Raw genomic sequence first — 14,495 nt, forward strand, 5'->3', positions numbered from 1 at the left:
ATTGAGTCATAGTTTCACATTGCCAGACCTTCCTCCCCAGCGCTGCGAAAGAGGGTCTGGCTAGTCCACACAACATTCCAGGATGGGAGAAAAACATGCTGTGGTTTATTGGCATTTCTTTAAACCAATCACAATCGTCTTGTGCGGCGCTAAGCCCCGGCCACAATGACGGTGGTGCCTCTTGCAAAATAGCCTCGGGAAGGAACTTGTTTTGGTGGAACATGTGTACGTTCAAAAGTTGTTTTAGTCATGCAACAGAAAACTCATATTGGAAAGATTGTCTTGATAGCTGTTGTAGAAATATTTATATAATCTAGATGTGTTATTCTCATTACAAAAGTTTATAATATATGTGAGTTGTGTGTAGTCATGAGATGTGAAATTCCAAAGAAGACACATTTGAACTCCCTGTACAACGTATAGACCCGGACACACAAAAATAGTTAGCTTAAGCTTTATAGTTCAGGAATGTAAAGTGTTTTTCAGTACCAGGCGGAGAGGTCGAACGGCAGGGACGTGGCTCTGGGTCAGTGTGTGTGTGTGTGTCTGCCCGGCGACAGGAGGGAGACAGGAGGGGGACTCCTTCAAGCAAGATATAAAAGATTAGGAATATGGTTAGACGGGATTCATAATTTGACATAGACTTTGCTGACTTGAACTCCATATACATTTGTCTGCGGTTAGGGAAACTAAGTGTAATTTTGTGAAACCACAATTGTGTTTTGTAAACTTAAATGCTGGAGTAAACTTCAGTAAGTAGTAAGTAAACTTGCTTAACTGTAAGTCAAGTGTAAGTTCAAGGAAGGCGTGGGAATTAATAAATTGGAGTCAGATTTGACAGGCCTTAGGGCCTTGTTTTAGACATAATTCCCTACACTGTCTGGATTTACCCTGCAGAGATCTGAGGAGCAGTTACCACAGTCCTCATAAATCGACCGGAGTTTAGAATGCCAACACAACGAAAGTGGAAAGTGACGGACATCTAGCCGAAAAGAGGGACATCCTGCGAAATTTCCGGCGGCACCTGAAGTTTAACGTTGAGTCATAATTTTGATTGTGTAGCCATGAATCTCACAATTTTGACATGCTTGGAAAAATTAATTGTCAACTATTCTGGTTATGATTAAAAAATGAAAAGTTATCAAGAAAACATGATAATTATTCTCTGCTTCCAGCTTTAGAGTTTGCTTTATTTTGTATCATTGTAAAGTAATTATCTTTGTGTTTTTGGAATGTGGGCACACTAAACAAAAAATGCATCATCAGATTTATTGATCATGAAAATAATCCTTAGTTGCAGATTTAGATGGAACAGTTTTTGTATTTATTGACACAAGCAAACACTTTCACAATTGGTATACACACTCATCTTTTTCCGAACATGCTCATGGTTAACGTTATTGGATGTTTTGGGTCACGTACTGTAGGTAACATACATATTAGTGAGACGAACCAGATGGGATGGAGCAGATTCTCTTTGCTGTTATATTTTATGTGTTATTGCAGCAGCTGGTCAACATCCCTTTTCGTTACTGGACAAGTCAGCACACAGTTGTCTGGGCATTTGTTTCCGGGAGTATTTCTCCCACTGACGAGTATTATTGGGAATATGGTGTGAAACTTGATGATATCTGCCACAGAGTCAAACATCTGAGGAGAAATAAGATGTGAGCTTTAGTAAATATAATGAATGAAGAGAGTGCTTGTTGAACTATCTTTTTTAATTTGTCTACTTACATCATTTGATCGTTGTCCCGTGCCCAGGGCATACTTGGCGGTGCTCTTGATGAACCGGATTTTTACATTGTAAACCTTCTTCTCGTGATACACAGCCAACACCAAGGGCTCACTGTTGGTGTTGATGGAGCAGTCTCGTACCAAAAATGCCCCGTCCTAAAGTGTGAGAAACAAAAGAAGTTTAGCTTCAGACATATTATAGGCTATTAGTTATATTTATTAATGTCATATTATAAGAGAACCAGTACCTTGTTCACCAGGTGTAAGGCGTGCTCAGCATCTGCTCGAGTACAAGCCCCAACATACCAGTCTTCTTCACAGGTCTGCCAAATATTATCAGAGGTGGAAGAAGTATTCAGATCTTTCACTTAAGTACATGAAGCAATACTACAGTGTTTAATACTCAGTTACAAGTAAAGGTTCTGAGCTCAAAATATTACCAAATCTTACAAAAAGTACTCATTATGCAGAATGGTCCATTTCCGAATCATATAGACTATAGGCTATTATATTACTGGATTATAATTAGTGATGCATTAACGTGTACATTACTTTAATGTTGCAGCTTAAGGTGAGGCTAATTTTAATTACCTCATATATTGCTGAACAGTTTAGCCATCATTTATTCATGAATTCATATTTTGTATTAATAATCTAAATATGCAAAGTAACACATAACTAAAGCTGTTAAATACATGTGGTGAGGTAAAAAAGTACAATATTTGCCTCCAAAATATAGTGTAGTAGAAGTATAAAGTAACAAAAAAAATGGAAATATTGAATTATAAGTATCTCAAACTTTCCACCAATGAATATTATAGATTTTATATTATAGAGTTAGTGAATAATGACTTTACACCTATAGACTTTTTACGTATACCTGTTGAGGCTTTTCCATTGGAACAAAGTCATGTTGATCAACGTCTTCTTTAGTTTGAGGCCACTCATGGTGATGACGTTTTGATGGCACCCTTTCTTTAAATAGACGTTGTTGTTGTTGTTGTTGTTGTTGACATGTTGACTCGTTTAATCAATAACTGTGTAATGATACTGATGAACTATAACATTACTTACCTAAATATTGTTGTGACCTAAATAAAGGAAGAAAGAGTAAATCAAACATGACATAACATGAAATAATTGCCTTGATATACTGTACCTGAGAAATTAAAGTCACACCTTGTTTCGAAATTATGAGTTTCCAAATCCAGAGAATGTCTGTGATTGGCGTGAAGTGATGAAACACTTTCAGCTCTCTGTAGACCTAAAAACACATTCAACATTATGAAAACAATGTAGCTGTTTCTAACTAAAAATGTTACATTCACACTTATCTAGCTCTTACCTGTGGTAAGTGATCTGGAGTCTGCCTATTAGAAGTATTAAAAAGACAATTAGATTTAAAAGTTTGTCAAGGAGTCTTTTTTAGTCAGGTTACAAGTTTAATTTAGTTATTTCATTGAAATAATGCTGTATGCTTGACTACTTACTTTTTTAGTTGCTTTCTGTCCACTGAAATGAAAAAGGGGCATTATTTAAACATAACAACAACAATATGCTTAATCTCAGAAAGCCTCAAATCTTTTCTGTTATTATTCTTCTAACCAGCAGATGGCAGTACTGCCCCACCGTGCAAACTGTAAACTAAGAGAGCCTCCTTTCACTTTCCACCATTCACTCACAGAGGAAAGGGTCACAAAGGGTCAAAGCCAACTACAGCAAAATAAGACAACAACAGACGATGGTCTGTCTACCTTCTTTGTGCCCTGCTACAACAGTAATTCACTCACTCTCTCCTGTAGGATTCTTGTAGAGTCAGCCTGGGCAAGTCTTTCACTACCTCTGAGGTCAACGGTGGAGGTGGTGGAGAGCGCCTGGAAGTGCACAGACTTTATCTGTGAGTCCATTCGTAACCCATTTAAACCCAACAATGATTAACTTGAATAGTAGTTGAGAAAAATACCTGTGTGAGCGCTGTGATATTAGAAAGAGAGAAAAGTCATCACCTATTTTATAAGTTGCAATTAGCACGGTTTATTGACACAAAAACAGAGTCAACAATATATGTATATGGCACAGGTGTTTACCTGTTCAGCTGGCGCCACAGGTGTGACCCTCTTATCTGTAAGAGCAACATGTGAATACGTGGGGTGCTTCTGAGGCCAGAGGGTGTTGAAAGTAAAGTAAAGTAGTTACCTGATTTGGCCTTTCTTCTGCCTGGCTTCAGGTCTCTATTTATAACAGGTCCTGTGTTTAAGATACACAGAATGCAGAAATAATTATGTGTAGTGTACATTTACTAAAAAACATATTATGTTTCTCTGCCCATTGCTGCAGCTCCTCTGCATAAAACACTCTGTTTGAGCTCTTAGACCGCCTTCCCCAAAAGCCTGGGCTGGCATTATCAATCAGTGACATCATTAATTGAGGAATTTCAAACAGGAATGTGGACGAGGCGTTTTTAGGCAGTTGAGGAAAAAGTGCTGTCTGTGGGAGAGAAAGCTCCATATTGAGTGAAATTGTTTTTTTTGTACTTTATACATCTATTACATACACAAACAACTATGTAACACACTAAAAGACAGGGAAAATCCAAAAAAGCATAACAGGGACTCTTTAAACTAAAACAAGTAATGCCACTGACTTGAAATCCATTAGCTATATTATATGCATTATATAAATCACATTTAATTCTATAAAAAACATTACATTTGATTTGAAATGAAACAAATATCTGGGTTTTTAACCACACCACTTATTTATTTTTTTATTTTATTTATTTCAGATTTATTTATGAGGGACAATGCACACTAATAATACATTAAAAAAATATAAAATGTGGCAGAATTAGCCTGGAGGCTATTTTACATCTGCTCTTCCTGGACTGGTGGTAAGAGGTCACCCTAAAAAAAAAAACGTACGTTCACTAGCTAGTTGCTAACTTAACTGCCTGCCTCTAGCAGTGTTCAGGGGGTTAACCAGAGCTGGAAACAGTCTATGAAGGTTGAAAAGACTGACCCATGCAGTAAATGTGCTGTAAAAACAATACAATGAGCTCAAAGACACTTACAAAGCTCTGCAGTGGGGGTTTCGCGTTTGTTTTTAGTGTTTTCAGTACCATGCGTGACCCTCTAACATTCCAGAGAGCCATTTCATTTTATGTTACATTTTCAATAATGCCTGTTAAGTAACCCTGTGTATGTTTTTGATGAGTAGCAGCCTGTGGCCAAGTACTGAAAAGCCAAGTAAGACTTCCCCAGAATGTCTTTACCACAATAATCAAAATTCAGAATGATGATGGAGAGTTATGTCACTTTACCTGAAGTAAATGGGATTTCTCCTGAGAGGATGTTGGAGTTACCCTGAAGAAGTGAGGAGCACATAAAGTATAAGCAGACAATTACAGCAGTACAGTTGTAATGGAGCATTAATAAAAAAAACAAAAAAAACAGAAAGCTTACAGTGGAGAGTGATACAAGGCTCCGAGCCGATGATGACCTTGGAAGATCCCTGTCTTGAAAGTAAAAGACAGTGACAGCAATGAAAGTAGTTTCAGTTGTTTCTGTAGCTTCAGTGTCTGTTGACAGTTCAAACACTCCATGAGTTTGTATCATTGTTGTAACTCAGTGTTTGCCAGTCCCAGCAGTACGCTGCAGAAGCAGCAGCAGACTGCATTGATTACAGAGAGAGAACACTCCAAGTGTGAACACATTTAAAAGCCACATTCAGTATGAAGTTGTAGACGTGCAGCTGTGAGGCCCCTGGCTGTGGGCCACATCCATGCAGGAGAGTAAAGGGAGTCTATTCACACTACATGCTTCCCTCCCTCCGCCTTTGGCTCCTGGATAATTGTAATCTCCCGCTGTCTGACTCAGCCAACAGATGGCCCTGGAGACCCACTGGCAGATCATGCTCACTCAGCAGGAGCTGCCTCTCTCTCTCTCTCTCTCTCTCTCTCTCTCTCTCTCTCTCTCTCTCAGATACACACTGCTTTCATTCTCACCACAGTTTGTGGTGGAGCTGTTATTTTTGTGCCTGCGTTTCATTCAGCTTCGTTCTAATTATGTTCACCAGGGGTGCCTGGGTAGCTCATCTGGTAGCGCATGCGCCCCGTGTACAGAGGCTCATTCCCCGCCGCAGCAGCCGCGGTTTCAATTCTGACCTGCAGCCCTTTGCTGCGTGTTATTCCCCCTCTCTCTCCCCCTTTCATGTCTAAGCTGTCCTATCAATTAAATGCCAAAAAAAAAGTCTTTAACAAAAACAAAACAAAAATTATGTTCATCAGATCTTTTCTGTGAAGTCAAGTGAAACAAACTCACCCTCAATGTGTTGACGCAAAAACTTCTTCAAATTAAAGTTTGGGACTTAGAGTTAATTCTTAGGTTTATGGTTAGAGGTTTATGAACTCTTTATCTATTTTAATTGCTATATTTTTATACATTTAAGGCAAGCATGAATAATGAAAGTAAGACAAGAAGGGGACAAATATTAAAGGTCAAATTCACTCCTACACACGGACAGAATTACTCATTCTCAGCCCACTGAGCGACCAACAAAACTGTTACAAACTAGGTTACAAAACAGAAACGAAACTTAAACTAAACATTTGTGATGACAAAATGAAGCAAAACCCACACTAAAATCGAAGTAACCTAAACTGGAACTGAAAACAGCACAACAGGAGCTTTTGTCAATGTGAGTGAAAAGTCATTGTTTTCTTCTCTACCTGCATACTCTCTCTCATCATGTATGGGCCTTGCAGGAAGTATGCGCACATGCGGCTCTTCCTCCAGGTCACCCACCACGTCGTACTCAGGCTCCATGACGCTCTTATTGTTACTGCATCTTTGATTTCTGTTCCTGCCTGTCCTGTTGCGATCCTGTGGAGAGAAAATTGCAGTTTCTTCCGATTGGAGATACCAAGTGTGCAATAGACAAACGTCTTTTAACACTGAGCTCTTGGAAATTATGTATGTGTGGTACTAAGATTTAAGACAAGAAAGACTGCTTTTGATCTCATTCTGCATTCATTTAGAATATATTAATCTGTCTTTGAGTCTTGCTGCTTCGTACAGTAACACACAGTAATATATTCTGAGTAGTGTTAGACACGATACATGTATACAACACTGATAAGCACAGGAAGCTATAATGAGGTGTTGCAACACAACCCACTGCTTGTCTCTGAAGGGATTTCCTTTTTAAAGCTTCACTCTTTGTAGTCACACAGACACCAACACGCACACATTTATACAGAAAAAAGTTAGTCTGTTAAATAATAAACACAGTCTATTTCTGTGAATTAATGGCACATGATACAAAGTGCATTGTGACTGTGTATTTTGTGCACATGTGCAAAGCTGGACAAATGGGTGAGATTAGGATGAATATACTGTATTATAGGAATTATTTGAATTGTTGGGGCTTTGTAAATTATAGAGTGTGGTCTAGACCTACTCTACCTGTAAAGTGTCTCGAGATAACTATTGTTATGATTTGATACTATAAATAAAATGTAATTGAATGTAATTGAATGTAATTGAATTGAATAGGTGGGTGCTTCAGTCATGGTCAATCAAACCAGCTTCTCTCATTCAATTTGAAAAAAGAATTGTGTTTCACATCAGAAAATCCAGATTGGCTTTTCCTGAGAGGAAATTTATGTTTTTTTTCGGCATGTGCAGTATCACCACCAATATGTCACCAAAAGCAGGAAATGTCTTTCTTTTGAAGCCCAGGTTCCTTTGTTTTCACGAGTAATGATGAACTCTGAGAGTTTATTTTGAAAGACAATGATTCCTACAATAACCACTTGTTTAGCTGTGTATATGCACAAATGGGGGAAATGTCTCTTCTAAATAAAGCGCCATATTAGGTTTTTATATTGCAAAAGGTGGTTGGACAAGATTTACTCAATGTGTACCTTTTAGAGTCTAATATAACTGTCCCTAATTGGTTGAAAATGTATAATAAATAGGCCCATTCAAATGTAAGTAAAAGCAATAAGAGACATGAGTGGATTCAAGACTTATAAGAGGACATTTTAGAGGATGATTGGGGTCCAATATGTGCAAAGGCCCAAACAAAAAAAATGTGTAATGAGAACACATCACCCCTGTAAAACTGAATACATTTGATCCTAATATTCCTGACGAATGTAAAAAGTGCAATACATACCAAGGCACTTTGTATCATTATTTGTGGGAATGTGTTGAGATTCAAAACTTTTAGAGGTCGGTGGTGGGCTTTTGTTTTATGGATGTTTTTTCTCATCCCCAATACAATAAAGTCCTATTGGCCCTTATAGTTGCCCCTCTTTTGGTTGTTGGTTGACACAGTTAGTATTTGGGAGATATTTCTGGACATTGAAGAGGCATTGGAAGTGTAAGGCTAAGGTGAAGGACATAAATTTATGTTATTGTGAGTTATTTATGCCATACTCAGTCCTATGCTTGCAACTATATTTTGCCTGTATTTTAGTTTAATCCTCTTTTTTATCACTAAAGACATTGACTGTATAATTTCACCATTAATCCTAACTTATTTAATATTTTATATAATGCAAATGCTTTTATTGGTTTCAATATGCATAACTTCTTAAATGTATAAAATCATAAAAATATGTTTACAAAACGTAACTAAAAGTAACCGTACTCTATACCTGTATTTTAAGTACTGTGTTAGGTTTTAGGTGATTTTATTATGATATAATATTATGATGTTTAAATCTCAGCAAAGGCCATTCATAACTTGCCCCATAGGGCCACGTTCTAACATCAACGTGTTACATTGTCGAAGATTTTCATGGAGCACATTCTTGCCCAGAGTGCTGAAAATGTCTAACTTATCTCTCTATTTAGGGGCTGCAGATGATGCACACTTGCAGTCTTCAGACGGCTAAAGGGATCTAATCGACCAAAAGGGAAACCTGTCATCATCCTGCAAGCGGATGACATTTACTGGTAGGGAACCTTTTTATTATTATTTTTTAACCCAGTACAGACACTGCCTTACTACTACATTTATAACATAAAGTTTTCATTTCTTATTAGCATGCTTCTTGCTGAAGGCAGAGAAAGTAAAAGTAACCTAAAAGGAGTTAATGTGACTTTGGAGTCGATGTGAGGGAGTCTAAATCCGGAAACATGATATCCAAGAAAACACTTTACATTTTGTGCCATTGCTCTGTGCTGCATTTCTGAAAAGCATTATGAGCCAACAATGGAAAGAAAGTACATCATAAAAAGCATCTGAATGTGATTGCAAGTTTCCAAAAAACAGTGTGACTAAAAATTCTGTTCCAGTGTGCGTGTAAATGAGGATTAAGGTTTCATTAATGTCATCAATGCCAGTTCCCTGTCTACAGCACATTTGCAGGTAGTATTTATAATCATAATAAGACATGTATGTGGAGTTAAAAACAACTACTTTAATTTTAAAAGACATGATTTGTTGTTGTCATCTTTTATACAGTAGATGTATTCAAATGACTCCTTAAAATTACATTAACATATTATCAATCTAATGGGCTTTCGTGAATTTGAGAGATGATTATTCTATTAATAAGTAAGACTAAATAAATGTAAATATTATTTCATAGTTTAATTGTATAATTCCAAACAAAACAATAGTTATGAATCATAATCCTGGTCTGCTCTGTGTTGTTCTTGCTGTGCACTAACAATGGCAGAACAGAATCTCACTCCTTCATCATTTCTGTGCTAAAAGGTAATTACACAGGGGGCTGCAAACTCCCAAAGTTTCCCCTCGGAACATTCACGTGGAACGATCGGGGAAACGCTGTGGATACGGGCACCATAACTCACCATTATCACAGCAGCAGACTCATGGCTGTTCCCTCTCTCTCTCTGCAGCTAACGAGGGCCTGAAACAGAAATAAAAAAACATCATTAGTTTGGTGTTCTGCTGAAGAATGTGGCCTTCCAACACAATTTGTCCTTGGACTTTTCTTCCTCAACACTTACACATGCCGAAGAACGAGGTCTTTATACACAACAAAACAGAGCTGTTTGTGGCCCCTCACTGTTCTCACTGGGCTCCTCAGTCTGTTGATCTGAATTAAAGTTTTAACATTTAGTGGAAAGAAATTATAGCTGAATTTATTGTGGAACACATTTTTTCAAATATTGACAGATTTATAATTTTATTTTTTACACAAAAAGGACAGATGTTGCTTAAACATAGAAACATATGAATACAAAAAAAATTATATAATGTGTTAATCTTTAGAACATCTCACTGAGCCTCCAGGATTAGTCAGTCATTCTAATTTACTTAAATTTGTCTCTATGTTAACTGCTTCACAGCCTGAATTTAGCTTAATGATTAAAAGTCCTTATTTATCTGTTTATATTTTATTTCAAATACAATATAAACAACAGGTTAGTAATGTTTTTAATTTAAGAAAGAAAATATAAAATATATATTTATATAACTTCAAATTAAGCTTTCGCTTTTACAACTTTGGATAAAAATAAATAATAATATAAATAATATAATTATAGTGGGGAAGAACATCACTAAAGATATAAGGATTGCTTTGTTTGATTTGTGGTGATGTATTTAGTTGTCTAAATAGAATTGTAAACGCTTGTTTAATAAAACAATTAAACATCCTTGTTCAGTCAGTACATTCTGAGGTTTTGCAACTACAGCTTGGTCTTGAATGAAACGTAGCTTGAGGTTGCAAATGTTAGCTAATCTTTGGAGAGATATAGCTGCAACTGACATTGCTGAGCACCACTATCTCATAGTTGTTACTAGTGGCTGTTGTTCACCAAAAATCACATAGTTGTTTTGCTTCAACAGAGCAGAGTCAATTAATATAATTTGTTTTCCTTTGTCAAGAGAGAGTCAGGTGTCATCAGCATAGTGTAGAAAAAATGCTGCTGTGGCAGCAAATTATGTGACATACTGTATTGCACTGACGGCAGGGGTGTATTTGTTTGGGTGTTGAGTTTGAATTTTAAACAATCTTTCTCGAGAATTGCAGACTCTACCTTAAAAGATACGATACGGTTGTCACACTGGGGGAACTGTATCTCCGTGGCATATTGAAATCTTTTGAGGATGTGGTACAGCAATTTGGAAATATTTGCAACTTCGCCATCTGTTAGTGAGGATTTTTGGGTCTATTTCTTCAGCCCCGAAGACACCAGAATGTTTAGATAAGGTGTTGTTGAAATATGGAAAAGGTCATGAGGCTTCTGGGTATTATTCTATGCTTATGCAGAACCTAGGTGATGGAGCCTGGACAGCCCTCAAAAAAACACGGGAAAGGGATCTGAGTATTACACTAGATGATGAGTAGTGGGACGGACTCTGTAGGAATATTAAAACTATGTCACGCGATGTGAGTTTATGCATCACTTCTATTTAACTCCCTCCAGATTGTTTAGAATTGGTCTGAAAGACACACCAAATTGTTGGGGACGGACAATTACTTCATGTCCTATTGTCCTGTGATAAGGTCCAGGAATTTTGGTGTGGGATACATGGTAATCTATGTCAGGGACCCAGGTTCTATTCAACCCAAGATAATTTGTTCTGGGAGATGGGTCAATCCTAAACGGGATGGATAAGCACATGAGAAGCTGGGTCCAGACTAGTTTAATGATAACCAGAGAGATTATTTTAAGAGGATGGAGGAATGAAGGGGTGCCGTCAATCCAGGAGTAGGCCTGTGAGCGTGGGCATTTGAAAAAATTATATATAAACGATTTGCCAGATTGGATGTCTATACAAGAAAATGGGGAAAGTAACAGAATTTTCTGGAGGACTCCTAGGAAGCTTTGTGCTGCGGAGAGACGTATGATGGGCTTATGGTTTTGTCATTTATACATGTTTATTTGGGTTATGGTTTATTGTCTTTTTTATTGCTATTCTGTTGAATGGTTTTGAATATTGTGGTTACTGTGTCATCTTTTCTTGATTTTTCTCTGGGTGGGTGCTGATGACGGGGGGAGGGGGTGTTCATGGTGTGAGTTGTATGTTTTGTATTCTGTTAAAAAAAATGTAATCACAAACTAAAAGATACGATACAAAGCTTTTGTTAGTCTGAAGGAGTTTTATGAAGTAGAAACCCACTAGTATTCATGAATAAGAATTAGTAAGATGCTCACAGAGCAACAGTATCAGATGCTGCACTTAATTCTTCCCAGCATAACACCTTGGTATAAGTGTCCCAGGATTCATCTCAGATAATCTCTCTGTAAGTAAGGCAAGCAGGGCTGGTTTCACCATTTTCTCTTCAAAATATTTATCTTAAACCTATATGTCAAGTGAAAAAAATGAAAATTGGTTTGTCTCTCCAGACTATTCAATTGTCAAGACCTGCTGATCCAAACAATGCCCAGTTTGGCTTGATATGTGCAAACGGTCTACGCTTTGTAACAAAGAAAAATGTATGCACTTTTTAACCTTGTGTTGCTTTATTGTTGGATAGTGCAAACAAAGTGCCAGAATTGTAGTGCTCCACAGTGTCACGAATATGATTTGAATCTGAATGGTGAAAAGAAAGATGAGACTTATACGTGGGTCTTTGTCACGTATCCTCCATTTATGAGCTTTTTTAAGACATATTATGTTATATGTATGTATGATATTTTAAAATCATGTTTCCAGGGAGAGAAGCAAGAAGAGGAAGAGAGCCACTGGGTCAGGACCAATCAATCACTCTTTGATTGACAGTTTTTTTTTTTCTTTCAATCCTTTTGGCTGTGACGGAAAACAAAACAGGAAGCAGGAAGGAAACCTACCTAAAATAGAAGTGAGGATTGTGAAAATGCCAGGAAACATTACAGGCTACCAACTCACAGTCCCAAAAGGGAGAATCACACTCAGTATTGGATTTGACAGTGTGGTCCAACACTCAGCGGGGCTGTCTGTCTACTTTGCAGAGCTTACTGGGCCATGGGAAGTGGTGTTGGATGAGACGTATGAAAAGGAAAGAGATTAGGTACTTGGAGCCAGCGTCTGAGGTTGAGGAGTTAGTCTGGAAAAGAAACTTCTGCCCCGTGGAAATTGGGTGCAGAGAATTTGTGGCAACTCAAAGCACCAGACTACTTAAGGATTTTGACCTAGCTTTGCTACGGGCATCAAGAAAGTATCAACTGCAGAGAGCGAGAAAGAGCTCAATCTGAGGAGCAACACAATATCAACAGGGATCAAACTGGGAAACATTTTAAATTGTCATAAAAAATGCCACTCACTGTTGTTGCTATAATTGTCACTGGTGTTGATATTTATGTGTTAAATTAATCCTATGCTAATTTGTTTTGTGTCAGTTAATATGTATTTATACAGTTCTTTTAGAGTTAGTACCAGATTTGTTCAAATACTTAATGACAATAAGTGTATTTTGAGCCTCCAGGATTAGTCAGTCATTCTGATTAAATGTATGTCTCTATGTTAAGTGCTTCTCGGACTGAATTAAGGTTAATAGGTTTATATGAATAAAATTCCTTATTTACCTGTTTATATTTTATTTCAAATACAATATAAACAACAGGTAAATAGGGATTTAAATTTACCCATATTAAGAAAGAAAAAAATAATTATTTATTTATTTATTTAACTTCATATGAGGCTTTTGCTTTTACAACTTTGGATAAAAAGATGAAAAAGAGGTTTTTCAAGTCCATCTGCTGTAAAGTATACAGTATATCACTATCACTACATTTAAATCTTGCATTGAAGATGTCTGTTATTTAGCATGAACACAAAGACGTTTAAATGTATCAGTATTACATGCAACTATAGCAATGAGTTTTGCGCCTTTTTTTGCATAGTCAGACTGATTTATAGCATTGTGACTAAACGTGCCCCCCAATACAAAATTCACATAAAAAAATGAAGATTACTATGCATTAAATAGAATTTTAATCAAAGCTGAATTTTCAACTCTAGCAGAAAATACTGCATTTCAAAGGTTGTCTTTTTATATTTCCATACTTGTCCTTTGCATCTATTTTTACTACAGACTAACTTTTTGATGCTTTTCTACACATTGACAAATACAGCAGTTACTTACCTTTTCAGAAGACTTGTACAACAAGGGCACACCTGCATCAGTGGGTGTCCAGCAAATTCTGCCTATTTGGTTGCATGTATTTGGTTACAGAAATAGATAGTCTACAGTTTTTATTTCCCTCGCTCTGACATACAGAAAACCCCCAGGCTGCTGAAAGTCTGAATGTCGGAGTTAGGCAGCCCACTGCAGTAACCCAAAATGACTTCCTGTGTGGTGAATAACTGGCCTATAACCTGAGGTCTTCACTGTTGTTTAGACAGTAAAAGGTTTGTTTGCGGAGGGCTTCTTCTTCTTCTTCTGCTTTGTCGCTCTGATTTCAAATATTTTGCGGAACCATTGTTTGTGTTCTGGGTATTTCATTTTTTTTAATAATGTTTTTGCATCATCCTATTAATATATATGAAAAGCCATTGAGGGTTTGACCAAGAGCCTCAACCTCGATGTTTCCTATATTAGCTTTTGTCATGCAGTGTTGACAACTTTTGCGAGTGTGAGTGCAACAGCTTTGCAAAATGTAAATGTGCAAGCTCCCAAACTATATCTGAAAACCAGGCTCAGACCATTTGTTCAATAAATCAGGGTCAACTATTTCTCTTAATTTGAGCAGTAACATGGTGACATTTCAACATTTTCTGCTCTGCAAAGTGCAAAAGGAAGAAGGGTGACATTTACTCTTACAATCAGGTCATCATCTGGCTTCATTTTT

General features: G+C 37.1%; 1 protein-coding gene across 3 annotated transcripts; it reads right to left on the reverse strand.

The window, feature by feature from the left end:
• Positions 1-1,301: 1,301 nt before the first annotated feature.
• LOC120566264 (cytokine-dependent hematopoietic cell linker) lies at positions 1,302-14,008 on the reverse strand. Of its 3 annotated transcripts, XM_039812579.1 has the most exons (18): positions 13,790-14,007; positions 9,723-9,811; positions 9,564-9,622; positions 6,464-6,617; positions 5,199-5,251; positions 5,057-5,099; positions 3,934-3,984; positions 3,825-3,859; positions 3,701-3,711; positions 3,528-3,611; positions 3,228-3,249; positions 3,083-3,107; positions 2,917-3,001; positions 2,812-2,828; positions 2,618-2,712; positions 1,986-2,060; positions 1,738-1,893; positions 1,302-1,650 (listed from the first exon to the last, which is right to left on the reverse strand). In XM_039812579.1, the coding sequence occupies exons 3-18, from the start codon at positions 9,564-9,566 to the stop codon at positions 1,498-1,500; spliced, it is 1,062 nt and encodes a 353-aa protein (XP_039668513.1). In that variant the 5' UTR covers positions 9,567-9,622; positions 9,723-9,811; positions 13,790-14,007; the 3' UTR covers positions 1,302-1,497. The 3 variants fall into 3 exon arrangements, with proteins under 3 accessions (XP_039668513.1, XP_039668510.1, XP_039668511.1); XM_039812576.1 differs by lacking the exon at positions 3,701-3,711 and having other exon boundaries at positions 3,825-3,984; positions 13,790-14,008; XM_039812577.1 differs by lacking the exons at positions 3,701-3,711; positions 9,723-9,811 and having other exon boundaries at positions 3,825-3,984; positions 13,790-14,008.
• Between the last annotated feature and the right edge of the window lie 487 nt (positions 14,009-14,495).

This window comes from Perca fluviatilis, chromosome 10 (genome assembly GCF_010015445.1).
Source record: "Perca fluviatilis chromosome 10, GENO_Pfluv_1.0, whole genome shotgun sequence".
NCBI classification, from domain to species: Eukaryota; Metazoa; Chordata; class Actinopteri; order Perciformes; family Percidae; genus Perca; species Perca fluviatilis.